Source organism: Balaenoptera acutorostrata, chromosome 9, assembly GCF_949987535.1.
Source record: "Balaenoptera acutorostrata chromosome 9, mBalAcu1.1, whole genome shotgun sequence".
Classification (NCBI taxonomy): Eukaryota; Metazoa; Chordata; class Mammalia; order Artiodactyla; family Balaenopteridae; genus Balaenoptera; species Balaenoptera acutorostrata.
The window spans coordinates 86,889,745-86,909,492 of NC_080072.1; the positions used below are offsets into that span (position 1 = coordinate 86,889,745).

The window sequence follows — 19,748 nt, forward strand, 5'->3', positions numbered from 1 at the left end:
TTAAAATAAATTTTTAAAGAAATTTTTAAAATTAAGTACCTATAGACACTGAGAATTATAACTTCTAAAATATATCTTTAAAGGAGTTAAAGTTTCCTTTGAAACTTATTTTATAAAACATAAATTTGATCATATTCTACTCACCTACCCACTCCCAGCATATCTAAACAAATCTCTTTAATTGCCTAAATAGGTGGCAAATGAATATAATAGGAGGAGATTAGAAGTCTAAGTCAAAGTTCATCTCAATGTATCTCATTTCCATGGCTCAGTGGTGAAAAGATGTAATAATCCCTGCAGCAATTCTGTAAATCAGTCTGCAAAGCTTTTATTTAAATTAGTTAACTTAATTAATTTAAATAAAATTAAATTAAAAAACCAAACAATCGTGTTGGACAATACAGATATGAAATATGAACATATTTCCATCATCACAGAATGTTCTACTGGACATCGCCACTCTAAAGCTTTGGGGATCTTTGGTAGCTAAAGCTGCTCCTCCATAATCATGAACCTTGGCACGTAATCATTTGGATCACAATTAATTCCTAAGTGATTAATTGAAAGCTTCTGGGTAGACACTGCAAAATAAATTGGTGATCTAAATCCTCAACAATAAATGTTGAAAGACACAGTTAGATAGCAGGCTTCCAAAATAACATGCATACATAATAAATATATTGTTAGGTTGGTAAGCTATGTCTAAATAACCTCCCTTCAACTACTAGTCCCATGCCTGTACAAACTAGGCACTTAAAGAATATTTGTTAAACAAAAAGGGGTTGCTTAACTGACGTTCAATTTTGTTTCACAATAACTGAAACTTCCAACTGAGGTATGAAAAGAAAACTCACACAAAAGCAAAAACCATTTTTAAAAAGATACCTGTATGATATACCTTTTTCCACAAAATTCAAGTACAGAATAATCTTTTGTCCTAAGTCATCCACTATTTCTTTTCCATTGAGAGTATCATAGGCTTTCTTGGATTCTTCTACAGTTTTGTATCTTACAAATGAGTAGGGCTTATTAGGTGGCATTAAGAGAGCATCCACCAATCCACACTTCTCTAACACCTGGAGCAGTTGGTTCCTACTCACTCGGTTACCCAAACCACCATTGGCAACAATCAGGCTCTTAAAAAAACAAAAAAAGAAAGTAACATGAGCAATTAATATCAACCTTTTATTAAGATATTGTAAATAATACTGATTTTTAATAGCCTTTTCAGTAAAATATTCATTTCTTAATGACCATACATACAAATTAAAAGATAACTTTCACTGTTCATAAATTTAACAAAATGAAACAGAAAGAGGAGGCAGAGAGAAGAAACAAGGATTTACATAATACTTGCTTTTTTACTAGACACTGTGCTATATGTTTTTACTACTCAATCTTCATTAACATAATCTTCACAACAATCCTACAAAGTGGGTAATATAAGCCCCACTTCATACAGAAAGAAACTAAAAATCAGAAAAATGAGGTTAAGGTGGTGATTAGTTGGAGCTGGGTTTCAAATTTACTTCTGTCAGTTTCCAGAATCCACACTTTTTGATATAACCATTATACAATGTTTACTAAAAACTAAAGGTAAAGGTACTGGCTGGAAGAAAAAAACAATTACAAGTTCTATTGAACATAAAACAGGAAAAATTTCCTCTGTATGTGGGGTTATTCAGTCATTTTGCAATTAAATTTTTTTCCTTTGTAAATATCATGCTTACTTCCTGTCATTTGCAATCCTGTTCAACTTTACTCAAGGAATTAGGTAGGGGAGGTCTCCTATTTTTATTCTGCTGCTTATGGCCTAGTGCCATTATAGTCTCTGTACTTAAAAAACATTCTACACAGCATTAATATCTTTAAACTCTGTAGCATAACAAAAGTAAACAACTGATGGCCTACGCTCATCAGTTTCATCATTTATACCAGGTATTGGCAAAACTTTTCTGAAAAGGGCCAGATAGTAAATATTTTAAGCTTCACAGGTCATATAAGCCTCTGCCACATAGTCTTGTTTTATTCTTAAACAACCCTTAAAAATGTAAAACTCATTCTTAGCTCACAAGCCAGATTTGACCTAAAGACAGTAGTCTGCCAACACCTGATTTATATGAAGCCGGAGTGTAGAACATAATGTTTTAGCTTCACATGCATAAAATGGGAATATCTAGAACCCTGTTTTAAAAGAATGTAAAACAATTATTATAAAATTGGATAATAAGTAAAGCTCTGTTCTTTTATGGGGCAGCCAATACTTTATACGTATGTAAGTATACACACACACATTAATAAACACATTAATACAATACTATAAGATATGGTATAAAATTTAGTCTCAGATGGCTTGTCCTGGACCTCATTCAGTGAAGTTATAAATTAAAGTACCAGAATAGCTTGGTCATATGTAGCCATAATTACAAAAACATTTCCAATATTCCCAAATCTAAGGAACTGCAAAGGTTTTGTAAATGTCAAGGGTCCACTGTCCCATCTAGGAATTGGGGAAAACAGTGAGAGGTGACTTGAGGAATACTAAGCGTCCTCAAAAATGCTATCCAAGTGATTTGTGGGCAATGCTAAAGGTAAACCACACAAAAATGAGTGCAATGGTAGAGGGAAGGGAGGAACTTATTTATTATTACATGTGAGTTACATAATATAATGAAATGCTTAATTTAATAAATAGTTGTTCGGCCAAGCAATTTTTCCAGTAATAGGAAGAAGAGAATTCATACTTTAAGTTATCTTCAGCCCTGATAATCTGAGGATAATGGCTCTAGAAAAATCTAACAATCACTATAAAGTTGTACAAAGGCACCTATACTTATACAGTGAAAAAAGCATTTGTTCTCCCCTAGATAGATAATATATAATTGGAAGTCCATCTACAATTGTTTTCTCTTCCTTTAAAAATATTGAGGAGAAAAAACTAATCAAGTCCAAATAAAATGACACTTTGGAAGCCATGAAGGTGAGATTAAAGCTTCTAGAGATCTGAAGAAAAAAGTCAACCTCAACCAGAAACAAGTTTCAGAGGCAGCAAAGAAACTTAACACATTTCTTTTCTCACCACTTGTCTTCACAACCCCTGTAAGGGGAAAAACAGCCAGTTATGCTTGAGAATTGATGAAAATAGGGTATGTCATAAATCTTCTGAATGCCTCACAGCTTCAGTGGGTCTTGGCAGGAAGTGTGTGCAGACATTAATTCTAATCTATTATCTACTCCATCCTTTTTTGAGGGATTTGGTTTAAATTCTCTGAAGTTATTGGTTTTTTTTTTTTTTTTTCATGTATATGTGCTTTTATTGAAGGTGTACTTCAGGAAAGGATAAGTCCTCCATGATGCTGGTTTTTTGGATGATACCTTACAACTGTTTCTTCAGTGATTAGTGCTTGATGAAGATTTCGCACCTGCAAAGCACACTGCTCGTCCGCCCCATCCAGGCACTCCTGCCCTCCATTGCAGAGCCAGGCCACAGGAATGCATCTCCCGCCACAGGCAGCTTGCCTCATCACGTTACACTGTATTTCATTGGTCACAGAGCCCCCGAGCCCCCAGCGTGGCCAGCATGGGTGGCAGGAGCAGAAGGAGCACCCGGCGTCTCATGGCCGCGAGGGAACAGTGCAGGAACCTGGGTGCAAGGCACGCTGTGCGTGGATGCCACGGGTGAGGGGGCCTGAAGTTATTAATATTTAAGAAAATCTAAGTTTGGGCCTTTTACCTGCTAATATTAAATCTCCCTGAATAGAGCACTCATTCCTAAACTATGATGCAGTACAGAAGACAGAAAAAGCATGATAGAAGAGTACTGGTCTGAGAATCAAGAGGTCTAAATTTTAATCCCAGCTTCACCTCCTATGTGTTCTCTTTAGAATGTAACAATCCAATGGAATAAAAAGTATGTAATACTATGTCCTTACAAATGAAGAAAGCTGAGGTCAAAGGGTACTGCTCATGTACAAATACGTGGAGAAGCTAAGAGTTAAAATAAGTTCTTCTCATTCATAGACCAGGAAGAGTTTGTGTGTGTGTGTGTGTGGAGGGGGGTTGGGGGGTTGGGGGGGCATGTATACATACATACATATATATCATTTAATCATTGCCCATCACAAAACAAAAAGGCTTTGTAAATAAGGTCTCATAAATAAGAAATGTTTCACAGCATATAATCAAATACTTTATAATAGAGATGAAGTTAGGAATAGAAGAAAGAAGACTGCATTAGGGTACAAAAGATCTAGCTTTAGGTTTCTATTCAACACCTTATATCAGTGGACATAACACAACCTTTCAGAACCTTAGTTTTCTCATCTACCTCATAAGGATTTCTAGGGAATTAAATATAATAATGAATATAAGTATGCTTTGTAAACTGTAAACAGTTGTATAGTGTTATTGTTATTAATACAGAATTACAACTTCCTCTAGTTCAACCAACACAGTCAGTGGAAATTCAAACTATACTAGGCTATGTCCCAAAATAGAAAGTTAGCAGGTCCTATCATACGTATATTAAACACAGATCGTAACACACGATGGAACAATTATAGCCTTCTTCTCTGAGCAATTATTAACAAATATTACTTAGAACACACTAACATGGCAATACATTTACATTCAAATGATAATAATAGTTTTAGGTCACCTGAGTAGCATAGGATACTGTCTCAATGCCTTCATGTCTCAGCAAAGTATGCCTGGCTTTAATCTGTTTCCTTAAGAACTTCTTCTCAGTTTTACTGAGTTTGTAATTACTTTGGTGGTTGCTGTCCATGGCAATACTTAAAAAAAAAAAAAAAAGTATAAAATGTCAACCTTAAAGAGTCCCAAGAAACAGTTATAATAACACTATTCATGTATTTTATAGTTTATAAATATTTCCATGTGATAATTTTTAAATGGTTACAATATTTGTCACCAGCCAAGAGAAGTGAGAACAAACAGATGCATGGACAATAAAGGAATATTTAAGAAGGTAACAAAGAAGCAAGAACATCTAATAGCATCTCTGGTAGGTTCTACAAAACATGTCAATGCTTTAGTGCTATTAAGTGAGCTATTTTCCCATATGCGATCCCTTTACTTATGAAGTCCTAGGTAAAATGTGCCACAAACAAATCTCACAACATAATGTTAGGAAAGGAAAAAAAGAAGAAACAAACAAACAAACAGACAAAATTTACAGAAGAATATACAGTATGATTCCATTATATAAAGTTCAAAATCCAAAAGTAAGCCATATGTTGTTTAGAAATACATATATAGCATAATGCAAAGAAAAGCAAGGAAATGATAAACACAAAGTTCAGGAGAGAAGTTATTTCGGGGGGGAGGAGAGAACTGTGATATGAAAGGGACACATAGAGGCATCAAAAGTATTTAAGCTAGGTGGTGGTTTAGGTGTTTGTTTTATTATTTTTAAGCTATATGTTATATATTTTTATATCTATAATTTTTTAAATAACAGGTGTAAGAACCCCATAGAATTGTGTTTTCATTTTTTTTGAAATATGTCAATCAGCAAGTAGTTACTGAGTGCTATTCCAAAAAAGGTCTTTGCACTATCCAAATCAGCACCCTACATCATGCATTATTATAGAAGTCTATTTTATTTTGTTCACAGAATTTAACACAATTTGTGATGGTTAATTTGCTGGCTTAATTCCTCCATCAGGATGTAAACTCCAAGGAATGCCAGCACACAGTAGGTGCTCAACAAAAATTTGTTGAAGGGGTAAACAAATGATAATGAGTGAATACACACATGCCTACTTATGGTCTCAGCACTCTACAGCATACAAATACAATACATAGTTTATGCTTTCAACCAGTTTATACGTTAGTTGAGGAAAACAAACATTAAACAATGAAAGAATATGACGTGTCTTTAGATAATTAAGTGTTAATGGTCTTTAGATGTGATACAAATTAGAGACAAAAATGATAAGATCAATGTTAACTGGAAAAGTTTGGGAGAACTTCAAAACAAAAGGGGACTTGAGCTGAGTATCAAAGGACAAGAAATATAGAGTCATATGGGAGGGAGGGTATCCAGTGAGGCAATAAGGAACAGAAGCTAAAAACAGAAATAGATGTGTCTGGCCAAGACAGTGAGTAGTAGACATAATTTTTTAGAGCAGAGAATGTTGGCTGATCCACCGATTCCACTCTTCACCCACTTGAAAGTCTTCAAAGTTAGCAAATGAAATAAGTTTAAGAAGTTAAATAAAATCATATTCCAGGGACTTCCCTGGTGGTGCAGTGGCTAAGAATCCGCCTGCCAATGCAGGGAACACAGGTTTGAGCCCTGGTCCTGGAAGATCCCACATGCCGCGGAGCAACAAAGCCCGTACGCCACAACACTAGAGCCTACACTCTAGAGCCCACGAGCCACAACTACTGAGCCTACGTGCCACAACTACTGAAGCCTGCGCACCTAGAGCCCGTGCTCTGCAACAAGACAAGCCACTGCAATGAAAAGCCCACATGCCTCAACGAAGAGTAGCCCCCGCTCGCCACAACTAGAGAAAGCCCGCGCGCAGCAATGAAGACCCAACGCAGCCAAAAATAAATAAAATAAATTTATTTTTTAAAAAAATCATATTCCAAAACAGCTCTCAAACAGTCAAAACTCTAATTATTAATCTTTATGTATAGAGAAAAATGCTGAGACTATTGAAAGAACGGCCAGTAATCCAGTTTAGCTAATACATGGAGCACATGTGATAGGAGGTAAGGCCAGTAAAACAGTCTGGCTGGACAGCACAATAGGGAAATGAGAAGCAAAAGGACTTGCAATAACCCTGCTTAACAAGTAGAAATGCTGGCCTGATCTAGGGTGAAGGCTGTAAGAAGAAAGGAAATAGGAAGAGAAGGGGAGAGGGCAAAAGAAAAGTTCAAGAATAATCAATAGCCCTGATGACTACTCGGACATGAGGGAGAGAAGAATCAGAGATCAGTTACTAACAGGACAGAGCCTGAGTGACTGAGAGGCTAGTGATGTCATTCCAAAACTGGAAAGTCAGAAGAGGGTCAGGAAGAGCTGCTCAGTAAGGGAGGTGATGAGTCAGATTTAGGATATAATATGTTTGAAGTACTGTTAAGATACACAGTTGCAATGTCTGGCTGGCAGATGAAAAACATAAAGTGGCAAAACGAGAGACATGAGGTTAGAGAGAAAGCTTTAGGAGTCATCGTTACACAGGAAGGGGACAGCTGAATATATATTTTTAACATTGCACTAATTATTTGTTCTAATGTTTGTCCCCTTCCACTGGAGGATGAGCTCTTTGATGACAAGAATTAAATCATATTTTTGTTTCCCCAGAGCCTCCTTCAGTTTTTTGAGGCAGTATAACATAGTGTTTAGGGGTCCAGGTTCTAGGTTCAAACCTCAGGTTTACAATTTACTAGCTATATGACCCTGTGCGAGTTACTTACTTATTTCTGTGCTTAGGTTTCTTCACCTATAAAATAGGAATAATAGTGCCTATTCTTGGCACATAACTCCATCCAAACCCTGCACTAAAAAACTTCACCAAACTCTAGCTTATAGCTGCATAAAGCCATACCCTAGGATGACCCCAGCTCCCCATTACAATGGCTGCCTGAGAAAACTTAAAATGCTGCCTGGATATTTTACTATTTGTTCTAACATCTCCTAACAATAGGCCCCTGACCTCCCTTCTTTTTTAAAGCACTTATTAAAAACGGCTTACAGGACTTCCCTGGTGGCACAGTGGTTAAGAATCCTCCTGCCAATGCAGGGGACACAGGTTCGAGACCTGGTCTGGGAAGATCTCACATGCTGCAGAGAACTAAGCCCGTGCACCACAACTACTGAGACTGTGCTCTAGAACCCGCGAGCCACAACTACTGAGCCTGCGTGCCACAACTACTGAAGCCTGCGCACCTAGAGCCCGTGCTCCGCAACAAGAGAAGCCACCACAATGAGAAGCCCGCGCACCAAAACGAAGAGTAGCCCCCGTTTGCCGCAACTAGAAAGAAAGCCCGCATGCAGCAGTGAAGACCCAATTCAGCCAAAAAATAAATTAATTAAATAAAATTGCTTAAAAACACCAGCTTACAATTGTGAACATGTATCTCCTGCAACTCATACATGTCTCTCCCAAGGACCTGAGAACCATTCCTTTGAAATGTTTTTTATTTTGTTTTTTTTTTTGCAGCACCATGCGGCTTGCAAGATCTTAGTTCTCCCACCAGGGTCTGAACCTGCGCCCTCCGAGTGAAAGCACGGAGTCCTAACCACTGGACTGCCAGGGAATTCCCCCTTTGAAATGTAATCGTCAGGAAGGACAGGGCCTCTGTCTCTCAGTCTCTGTGACAGGATGGAATCCTAACTTTGATAATTGCCAGCTGGCCTAACTGCATTTACACTGACCCACCCTTTATAATTTTTTACTTCTCAGACTCTACTGAGCACCCCCCCACACACACCCTAATCACTTCCACACAAATTGGAATGGAGTTTAGCTTTTTCTCCTACTGTCAATAATTACTAAATAAAGTCTGTTTTCACTGCTTTAACTAATGTCTGGCTGTGTTATTCTTTGACACTATCTCATAACTTTGTTAAAAGTATTAAATACGTCTACTACTAAATTACTGTTAATTTCCAGAAGAGCCAGATAAGACTTGTTTAAGAAGACCAAGAAAAGCTGAGGGCCCTCAAAGGAATTATCTTATTGCCACTCCATTCCAAGATCATCATTTTTGCAGTTAGCAATGAAGAACAGGGATGAATCTACTAAGAATTTTTTTCTAAATACGTTACATGAGCAAAGACTGCAAAGTGGAAGAAATGAGAAAAAAGATGATGCTGAATACATTTTTTTAAGTCTGACACTTAAGAGTCCAGCAGCAGTAGATGGAGCCTCATAATCACATTTCTGTCATCCCCTTTCCCTTCTCCTTCCCTCAGTGAGGCAATATTACTACATGTGAAGAAAGACCAGTGGAGTCACCTCACCAAGGAATAGGCTGATATCAGTGCTGAGATGTGGAGGTGCCCCTTTCTAACAAGGCCACCTCCCTGGCCAAGGGATTTCCACTATTGCACAAAGGCTTGCATGCTCCTTGCCATGTTATGGGATGTTACAGGAGCCAGGTCACTATTTATTATAATACCAGCCATGCTGAGTCCAGCCTAAGCACACTCTCCATAGGATAATAAGGGTTTAGAAATCACATCTGCTCTGTTAGTAAGTTTAACCCCAACACATCCTACTGGATATTGCCTAAATGGTAATAGTAATATGTGTGTCTATGCTCTCCTTAAATAAGACAGCCTAAATGAACCAAGCAGTATAGACAAATGTTCCTGTGCTTCTATGTAAATTAAATTTAATTAATAGCAAAGATTGGAAACAACTTCAATTCCTATCAAATGAGCCCTGGTTATAAAGTACAGTACAGGTATACAAATTATACATACAAGTTTCTAGGACATACAAGATATCAGTGATATGGGTTGCCACCAGGAAGGGAAAACAGGTAGAGTAGGTACAGGAATGAGAAGCTCCTCTTTTGTAAGTGTTGAATTTAGCAGCTATTCAAATTGCATTACCTATTTAAAAAAAAATTTTTTTTAATGATTAGAAAAAATTGACCCATCACTTGTCATATCACCTCATTTTAATTCTTTGAAGAATACCTACTCTATATTTTCTAATGCCCTCAGTAATTGTGTTTATTCTGTCTTCCTCCTTTAACTTACTAGAAAGTAAGCTCTATGAAAGTAGAGATTCTGGGACTTCCCTGGTGGTCCAGTAGTAAATAATCCACCTTACAATGCAGGGGACGAGGGTTCAATCCCTGGCGGGGCAACTAAGATCCCACATGCCGCAGGGCAACTAAGCCTTCGCGTCACAACTACTGAGTTCATGTGCTTCAACTAGAGCCCTTGTGCTGAAAACTACAGAACCAATGCACCCTGGAGCCGGCACGCCACAACTAGAGAGAAGCTCACGCGACAAAGAAAGATCCCGCACGCCTCAACGAAGATCCCACGTACCTCACCTGAGCAGCCAAAAATAAATAAAATAAATAAATAAATAAATAAGAAATAAGAAAAAAAGAAAGTAGAGTTTTTTTGTCTGTATTATTCACCCTGTAGCACTCAGCACCTAGAGCAGGACCTAGCACCTAGGAGTTACTCAATAAACGCTTACTGAGTAAGCCTAAACTTATTAAACTTGCCATCTTACCTCCTAAACCTCTTCGCCAGGATTCTGAGCTTGGTGGCCCTCTTCAATGTTTTCATTAATATCTAATGTGTATCTCTATCCCTGCAATTTTCACATTATATTATAATTACTTGTTTGTGTGCTGGGCTCACCCAGAAGGCTGTGACTTAATTGAAGGCACAGAACTTGAGTGCCTAGAGTTCAGCAAGTACTCAGTAAATATCTGTTAAATGAAATCAGCCAAAACTATAGGCTCACAGTACCAGAAGCCCAGGGGTCTCCGGTTTTACTCAAAAAAGAGCATAGGAAGATTCAGCTTTGTAAGCTACCAGACCACCAGCAACATCCTTTCTTCACTGCATTGGCAGGGTCAAAAAAACCCTGAAGCTAACACCACTGACCAACACTCCTCAGGTTGCAACCGCCTGTCTCCAGCCCCAAAAGAAACTGAAGATTGACACAGACACCATGTGAGCACCCGCAACAAATACAAGCACGTGCACCTCAAACTCTGACAGGACCACCCCACGGACAGACACCCTACTGCCCACGGACCATCCCTCCTCTCCCTGGTGAGGTCCGAAGCTCTTGAGGCAGATAGAGGAGACCGGAAGAGGCCAACAAGAGAAAGTGGCGATTTGCATCCATCATGCCGCCAATAAGAAGTGCCACAAACCTCCGCCTTGACTCAGGCTGGGTTCTCACCACGCGGGTGCTCTCTCCTTCGGCAGCTTCTCCCACTCTATCCCAAGAAGCCGCAGAGGGTACGAGCACGTCAACTCTCCTGGGCGCAGCCATGTTGGAGAAAACTGCACTACATTTCCCATGAGTCTGCGGGGAGATGACCGGCGTTCCCACAATCCCTTTCGCCTCCCAGAGCCTTTAGTGCCTCTTTCTCTGCCAAGAGTCTTTGACCAGTGAAGAGCTGGCTCTCCGTTACAGTGAAAATTAGGTTGACTTTTGGGGGGGCATAGCAAGGGTTGTTAGTGCAGCTTATTTGGGGTAGCTCCCGAAATGGACACGGTCAAACAGGTTTCTGTCCCTCGGTCCCTGAGTAATGCCCCCCTCCGCCTTGGGCTCTGTGCATCTTACCTCCTGAGTCTTAAGGGAATGGGAGAGAAGCCTGGAGTCTGAAAGATGACACTGCATAGACAAGAGAGTGGGAGGTGAATATGCGTGAATGTGCCAGGGGAATGGTGAATACTACCGGGTGATAGAAAGATGTGTGGAAGAATGTTGAGGGAGGTAGGAGAGGAAAGATGGGCTGTGCTACATTTTAGAAGAATTTACGCCATTCTGTTCTGTAGGCCTAAGGGGATCCCAGAAAGAAATCGGGTAATTTGACCGGAGCTTCTGGAGGAAGGTAGGAGGAGAGACTAAAAGAAGACTAGGTAACAGGCTATTGCACTGGTGAAGTGAAAAGGGAAAAGATTTGGTAACAGATCAGAAGTAAAAGACACAGGAGAGGGTGATGATTAGCTATTGTTCCTGCTCTAACGTTATTTGTGTGATATAAATGTATTATAATCATGCTGCTTGCATTGGATTATGAGCTGTGTAAGTGCAGGGAAGGAAACTTGGGAGTGGGAAGGAAATCACTTCCTTATGGTGCTGAGACAGTGCCCCCATTTTCACCCTACCACAGTGGACTATCAGTAAAAGTTAAGGTTGGCTGCTCAGGAAAAGTGGCATTGACAAGAGTGTTGTTGAGTGGATGAATGATTTGTATGGAGAAAAGATTAGAAGGAGAAAGGAACAGGTTGGGGAAGCAGATAGGAAGCCATTGCAATAGTCCAGTAAAACGAGCGTGAGGCTGAAAATGAATAGCAAAAGTGAAGACACAAACTCAAGCTAGAGAAATCAAATCAACCAGATGTTGCAAACTACTATAGAGGGCATAAGGGAAAACATGTTAAATCTCCCCATTGCATTCTTGCTTCTGCACTACTGGATGCTTTAAAAAAATACATTCCAGTAGAACTTTCTGTGACGATGGAAATGTTTTTTTGAGTTGTCCAATATGCTAGCCACTAACCACATGTAGCTTTTGAGCATTTCATATGTGGCTAGTACAACTAAGGAGCTGAATTTTGACTTTTTAATTAATTTAAATGTAAATAGCTGCATGTAGCTAGTGGCTACCAAATTGGACAACAATGTAGAGACATGGATGGACCTAGAGACTGTCACACAGAGTGAAGTAAGTCAGAAAGAGAAAAACAAATATCGTATATTAATGCATATATGTGGAATCTAGAAAAATGGTATACATGAACTTATTTGCAAAGCAGAAAGAGACGCAGATGTAGAAATCAAACGTAGGGATACCGGGGGGAAAGAGGGGTAGGGGGGTGGGATGAATTGGGAGACTGGGATTGACATATACACACTATTGATACTATGTATAAAATAGATAACTAATGAGAACCTACTGTATAGCACAGGGAACTCTACTCAATGCTCTGTGGTGAACTAAATGGGAAGGAAATCCGAAAAAGAGGGGATATATGTATATGTATAGCTGATTCACTTTGCTGTACAGTAGAAACTAACACAACATTGTAAAGCAACTATACTCCAATAAAAATTAATTTAAAAAAGGGAAAAAAAACTGGACAGCAAAACAAAATATCACCTTATGTCCTGTTGAACAAATTCAGTTTATTTCATTTCTACATCCACCCTGCTTGAAGGTACTGGAGCTTTTAAACCTTTTAAATTTCCTGGCCTCTGTGAAACAATTCTCTCCTAGTTTTCTTTACACGTTCTGATCACTTGTTTTCAGAGTTTTTCACTAGCTTCTCTCCCTTTTCCATGACTAAATGCAGGCAATCCTTCAGGTTTTGTGTTTGACTCTTTTATTCTAGTCTCCCTATCTGCCTCTCCAGAATTTTAAAGAGATTTGTGACTCTTCTCCTAATCTTTATCTTCAGTCCCTGCTTTTCTTTAGGAGGCAGTTTGATTTAGTGAAAGCAATATGGTCATTGGAGTATGACCTGAAGCAGAAATTGCAAAACAGCATTTACCTTTGGGGATTGATATAACAATTTAACTAACATATATAAAGTAGCTATTAAATGGTTGTTCATTCCTTTTCTACTCTTCTGATCCTGAGTTACAGGCCCAAATTTCCAACCACTTGCTGTCCATCCTTATTTCCATATCCTTAGAAAAAAGTAGATACATATAAAAAAATTTTTTTTCATTTGGCCACACTGTGCGGCATGCAGGATCTTAGTTCCCCAACCAGGGATCAAATCCAGGCCCCCTCAGTGAAAGAGCCAAGTCCTAACCACTGGACTGCCAGGGAATTCCCAATCCACATAAAATTTTGCATGCAATCCTTTTTATACAGGCCCTTATCTTTTGTTCGGAATATTGTGTGAATAATTTCTGCCAGAGAAGATGACTCCCTGAAGTGATTTCCAGCTACATTAAGACCCTGTTTTATTCATTATGTAACTCCAGTGTCTTCCATACTCTTGTAATAATAGAAATTCAATAAATGTTGAACTGAAAAGAAACCTAATTTGAAGATAGAATTCATCTTTACCTGTGCCAAAAGCTTTACACAGTGATTTATAACAATTTTTCAAAGGTATTAAATGCTTACCTAATAACTCTTCCCTTAGTAAAACCCCAGTCTCAACTTCATGATAGGTGAGTCCTCTGCGGGAGTAGTGCACAGGTTGGCATGATTTTTGCATAAAGGCCCAGATAATAAACTTTCAGCTTTGTGGTCACATATTCTTTTCTGTTGTTGTTGTTGTTGTGGGGGGGGCGGTGTGGAGTTACAAGTTTTTTTTAATATGAAAGCCTTTTGGACTTCCCTGGTGGTCCAGTGGTTAACACTCCACGGTCCAAATGCAGGGGGCACGGGTTCGATCCCTGGTCAGGGAAGATCCCACATGATGTGTGGTGCAGGCCAAGAAGAATATGAAAACCTTTCTTAGCTCCATGGCTTATGCCAGCAGGATTTGGCTCATGGGCTATAGTTTGCTGACCCCTGGACCCTCTTCCTGGACTCTGTAATCCTGAATACAGTCTCAAGGTGAAGTTAAGTTTGACACCACCACTGATGACATTTATTATGAATTACAATATAAATTAATTTAATCAGATTGGCCAACACTACATTTTAAAGTGTGGAAAAGTAGAGATGTGTCCCACAGTAGAGTTCCAGAAATCAGGGCTAGGAGCAACATAACATTTAGAATTGCTTTTGGTTGCCAGTGACAGAAAACTGAACTGAGTGCTTGTAAACAAATCATTACTTTTCCTCAAATGACAAGCCATCCAGACAAAAGCAATCACTGGCATTGGTTCTGCTATTCAAAAATATCATCAAGAGGACCTAGGTGCTTTCTAGTCTCCTGCTCCACCATCCTTGCTATGTTGACTTTTATCTTCATTCTTGACGTCTCCTGGTTACAAGGTAGCTGCTGCCACTCCAGACACCTTGTCCCCCCACTAGTGTCTCTAGCTGGATAAAAAGAGCAGAGTCTCTATCTTTTCACCTAGGAAATGAAGCCTCCAATGGAAGCCCCCTTTTTTCTTTGACTATTTATGTGTAACATATAATGGTAGGCAGAATAATGGACCCCCAAAGATATCCACACCTTAATCCTGGGAATCTGTGAATATGCAGATATAATTGTTTGCAAAACTTTAAATAGATTATCTAGGGGCCCAATATAACCACATGATTCCTTAAGAGCAAAACATTTACCAGGGCTGGAACAAGAGAGACCAAGCAAAAGTCAGAAAGTTTCCAAGTGTGAAGGGTTCAACACACCCTTGCTGTCTCTGAGATGTAATGGTCCATGTGCAAAGACTGAAGAGACACTCCTATGAGCTACAGGCAGTCCCCAGCTGATAGCCAACAAGGAAATGGGGACCTCAGTCCTACAACCTCAAGGAACGGGATTCTACCAACAACCTGAATGAACATGGAAGCAGATCCTTCCCAGAGCATTTTGATAAGAACCCAGCCAGTCAACCCCTTGATTCTGTCCTTAAAAAACTCAGAGCAGGGAAACCAAGTGAGCCAACCCAAACTTCTGGCCTACAGAACTGTGAAATAATAAATTTGTGATAATTTGGTACAGCAGCAATAGAAAACTCTTACACATGCTTACCCTAGGCCAATCATTAGCTAAAGGGAGTGGAATTACCATGACTAGTGTAAGCTAGTGATGATTAATTCCATGGGGCTGGTATGAGGCCCATCCTCCCTGAGACGAAGAGATCTTGATAGGCTACACTCTATCAGGAGAAAAATAAAATTAGGGTTCTATTAGCAAGAAAAAATGAGAGAACAGCTGCTGAATAGACAATGAACAGTCTGTTCCATAAAGGGCTTGAAAATTTCATTTGGCTGGATTACCATAATATGGTCAATCTCAAAACCTAAAAGAAAGGGATGCTAGAAGGAGGAGTACTCTCATCAACTAATAAACATTCAAAGGTAGAATTCTAATAGCTATTATATTTCATTCAAGATTCCTCACTCAGATAACATTGAAAATGTTCCCAGAGTCCTTGAAAACTGTAAATATTTATTATGGTTCCGAAATGTAATACCATTTTACTACAGTTTCAAATTCAATTCCTATACTTATGAGGTTCCTAATTTCCCCTCCTGCCCCCCGCACCAGACCATCTGTTTTTGGCTACCTTCTGTTTTTTTCCCCCTCTGTCCCCAGTGACAAGTGTGTTAGTTTTGCTTTTTTTCCTATTTTTGGTTTTAAAAAAACCCACACTTTTATTTCTCAGTCTTTTCTCTCCACTTATTTTATCCTTCCTGGTTAAATGATAAATTTATATGAAATTCCTTTCCAAACTTTGTCTTCTCTGCTGCATCCCTGGATTGCTGGCTTCTTGAAACTCCATCAGGAATGCATTATGTAAAAGCACTTGATGTTCATTGTGACATTTGAGGACTGAATGAATTATTCATGCTATAGTGATAAAAATTCAATGAAAAGATTCCAGTTTTATAAGTCATATGGTGAAAATATTCCCATGCAGTAATGAGAGGCAAAAGCAACCAAAAAGAAAAAGAAAAGGAGCCAGACTTTAATTTGTAATACAAAACACAAAACTCTGCTTGGAGGATTGTTTTTTGGTCCATTGCAAAACATGTTAGCTGCAAAGTATTGGCCAATTCCCACCACCACCCCTCCCCCAGAAAATGGTTTATTCTAGAGCCTGAAGACCTGCTTACATCACAGAATATTGTTCTGCAACATATTTTTCAAGTAGAAGAGAGTAAAGAGATAACAGATCTTTAGGGTGGCCAGAGGAGTGGGATTTATGGATTTTTAAAAGTTACAATAAAACAATTTTTTAAAATGTTTCTCTTAACTCTACAAAAAAAAGATTTCTCTCAAAAATGAGGTGTCACCTCACACCGGTCAGAATGGCCATCATCAAAAAATCTACAAACCATAAATGCTGGAGAGGGTGTGGAGAAAAGGGAACACTCTTTCACTGTTGGTGGGAATGTAAATTGATACAGCCACTATGGAGAACAGTATGGAGGTTCCTTAAAAAACTAAAAATAGAACTACCATATGACCCAGCAATCCCACTAGTGGGCATATACCCTGAGAAAACCATAATTCAAAAAGAGACATGTACCACAATGTTCATTGCAGCACTATTTACAATAGCCAGGACATGGAAGCAACCTAAATGTCCATCAACAGGTGAATGGATAAAGAAGATGTGGCACATATATACAATGGAATATTACTCAACCATAAGAAGATATGAAATTGAGTTACTTGTATTGAGGTGGATGGACCTAGAGTCTGTCATACAGAGTGAAGTAAGTCAGAAAGAGAAAAACAAATACCATATCCTAACACATGTATATGGAATCTAAAAAAAAAAAAAAAGGTTCTGATGAACCTAGGGGCAGGACATGAATAAAGACACAGACGTAGAGAATGGACACGGTGTGGGTGGGGTAAGCTGGGACAAAGTCAGAGAGTGGCACTGACCTATATACACTACCAAATGTAAAATAGATAGCTAGTGGGAAGCTGCTGCGTAGCACAGGGAGATCAACTTGATACTTTGGGATGACCTAGAGGGGTGGGATAGGGAGGGCGGGAGGGAGGTGCAAGAGGGAGGAGATATGGGGATATATGTATATGTATAGCTGATTCACTTTGTTATACAGCAGAAACTAACACAACATTGTACAGCAATTATACTCCAATAAAGATGTTAAAAAATTATAAACAATTCATTTTAAAATGTCTAACTAATTTAATGGCTTCATGCTATCATTAATCTCTCAAAGACCCCAAAATACAAAGATACTTGACCAGAGATGGCAATTTCATCATTAACTATCCTGGATGTAAATCCACATTTCATATAATCTTCATGATCATTTCTAATTTGGGGGGATTTGTTAGAGCTGATTTAGATGGTCTTAGCTTTTACTTACATTATGGCTAATACCTCATACTAAGAGCATCCATTTTGCCATTTTCTATTGGTTATCTGTGCTTCAATTATTATCTTCAACTTCACTGTAGGGAATTTAGAGTTTTCTAACCCACTTGTCCATTTTGCAAACATAGTTTTTGGGTTATATAAGCATTTACCAGGTACAAAAATCATGTCTTGCTTAAAGCTAAGGAGGGAGGGTGCCAGAAGCAGCTCCCCTGCCTGCGAACTCCCACTCTACAGTGTTTTTTTAGAGCACCTCTCAGAATCTGTGACATGTGACAATCAGACATGCAGACCTAATGAAACCTCCAGCATACTAAATGTGAGTGGAGATTAATTTGATTTTGACAAAACCATAAATAGAATTTCTAACATATTCTTCCAGATAACCTAAGTTATGTACACTGCACATTAGAGGTCACTGCCCTCGGGCATATTTCTCAAAGGATGGTTCTCAGACTAGCTGTATCAGAATCACTGGAGTACTTGTTTAAAACGCAGAGTTCCAGACCCCATTAGATATAATGAGTCAGCTAAAAGCAAATATAAGTTTTAATAGTTTCTCTGAACCCCAATGGATTATAGTGTGTGTTTCAAAATCTCTGGGGCCAGGGCCCAACAATCTGCATGCTTAACAAGCAATCTTGCTAGCAACCACTGAAGAAAATTATCAACATAGAGCTCTTTAAAAATCTGCTCCAGAGTAACAAACTGTCAAGTTTCTAATATATTTTGAATTTTTATTTCAGGTGAAATGTAACTTTATAAGGTACAAGGGACCAAGAAGCCAGATGATACAGTGCTCAGATTATTAAAGAACCCATAAAATTATCTCAAAACTATTCTAATTATTGATATCTCCATATCCCATTTTACAGATATAGCAACTGAGACTTAAAAGACAAACTGTATAAGCTGTTTAAGTAGGAAATAGTTTTTAAGAGTGATTTACATTCATGTCTGTGTTCCTACATGAATAAAAGGGCACAGTTTTATAAAACATATCTATCTACAGCTACATTTTAGTCAGGTATTAAGTACTTACTACACTTAACATACTTTATTATTTAATCCTAGCAAGAACAACCCTAGGAATAAGTTTTATGTCCTAGGTTTAAAAATGTGGAATCTGAGGCTCAGCAAGGTTAAGCAACTTTCCCTAGGTTACATAATTAGTAATAGAAGCAGGATTCCAACCCAAACGCCAGCCTCTTTTCCAATTGCAACCATTATACTCAGGGACACCATTGCAGAGAAAATGTCCTTGTTATTTTGAAGTCTATCCAAGAGTTATGAGACAAATATAGACATGATAAACATGAAAAAGGTTTTATTTAAATGGTTGCATCTTTTAAGCAAACACATGTAAAAATAATTTACACAGTATAACTTTAACCTTCAATAAAGATAGTGTGTCCAGAATCTTAACAGAAAGTTTAGATGCTATATTATTAATTTTCAAAAAGACAAGCAGCATTAATTGTCTTGTTTTCTTCTGTTTCAGCTTGTGCCAGAAATGGTTGGATATCAACATTTTCTCAAACCATGTAGGTTAATAGGATGTTAACTAGACCTAGAATTTACTTTTCAACATCTCTAGGAAGCCTGTTGACATTCTCAGAATGAGAAATTAATAATTAGCATTGATTATGGAACTCTTCATAAAATTTAACCATACCATTAATAGAAATAACTTTGAAAAATCATTTGAAACAAGAAACTTAATGAAGTTGAATTACTGAGGCAATGACATAGGTAGACCATGATCTCAAGTTAAAATGTTTTCCATGCCTGTGAAAATATTTGCTTGGGGTTTATGAGTCTCTGACAGATTTCTTATGTCATCCCCTCTATTACAAATTCCTGCATAGTTTTAATGCTCTTCCAGTCCAATGAATATAAATCTTATTGTGGCTTCATGTTAATTGGTTCTAATCTAACTCAAGGAGATTTGGGTGGGTGAGGTGGTTAGACAAGCCTTGCCTGAGAGTTCAGGAAACAAAAGGAGTTAGGGACAAATTGTTAAAGAAATGGGGATCTAGGACCTAAAGAAATACAGTAAGT

General features: G+C 38.4%; 1 protein-coding gene across 7 annotated transcripts in view; it reads right to left on the bottom strand.

Annotated features, from left to right (window-relative positions):
• Positions 1-11,022, bottom strand: part of ALKBH8 (alkB homolog 8, tRNA methyltransferase) — a 75,089-nt gene extending 64,067 nt beyond the window's left edge. For all 7 annotated transcript variants that reach the window (XM_057553879.1, XM_057553877.1, XM_057553880.1 and 4 more), the window contains exons 1-3: positions 10,894-11,022; positions 4,658-4,793; positions 899-1,136 (exon numbers count right to left, since the gene is read on the bottom strand). In XM_057553879.1, the coding sequence (XP_057409862.1) occupies positions 899-1,136; positions 4,658-4,793; positions 10,894-11,015 (496 nt within the window). In that variant the 5' untranslated portion in view covers positions 11,016-11,022. The remainder of the gene's footprint in view (positions 1-898; positions 1,137-4,657; positions 4,794-10,893) is intronic.
• Positions 11,023-19,748: the final 8,726 nt, after the last annotated feature.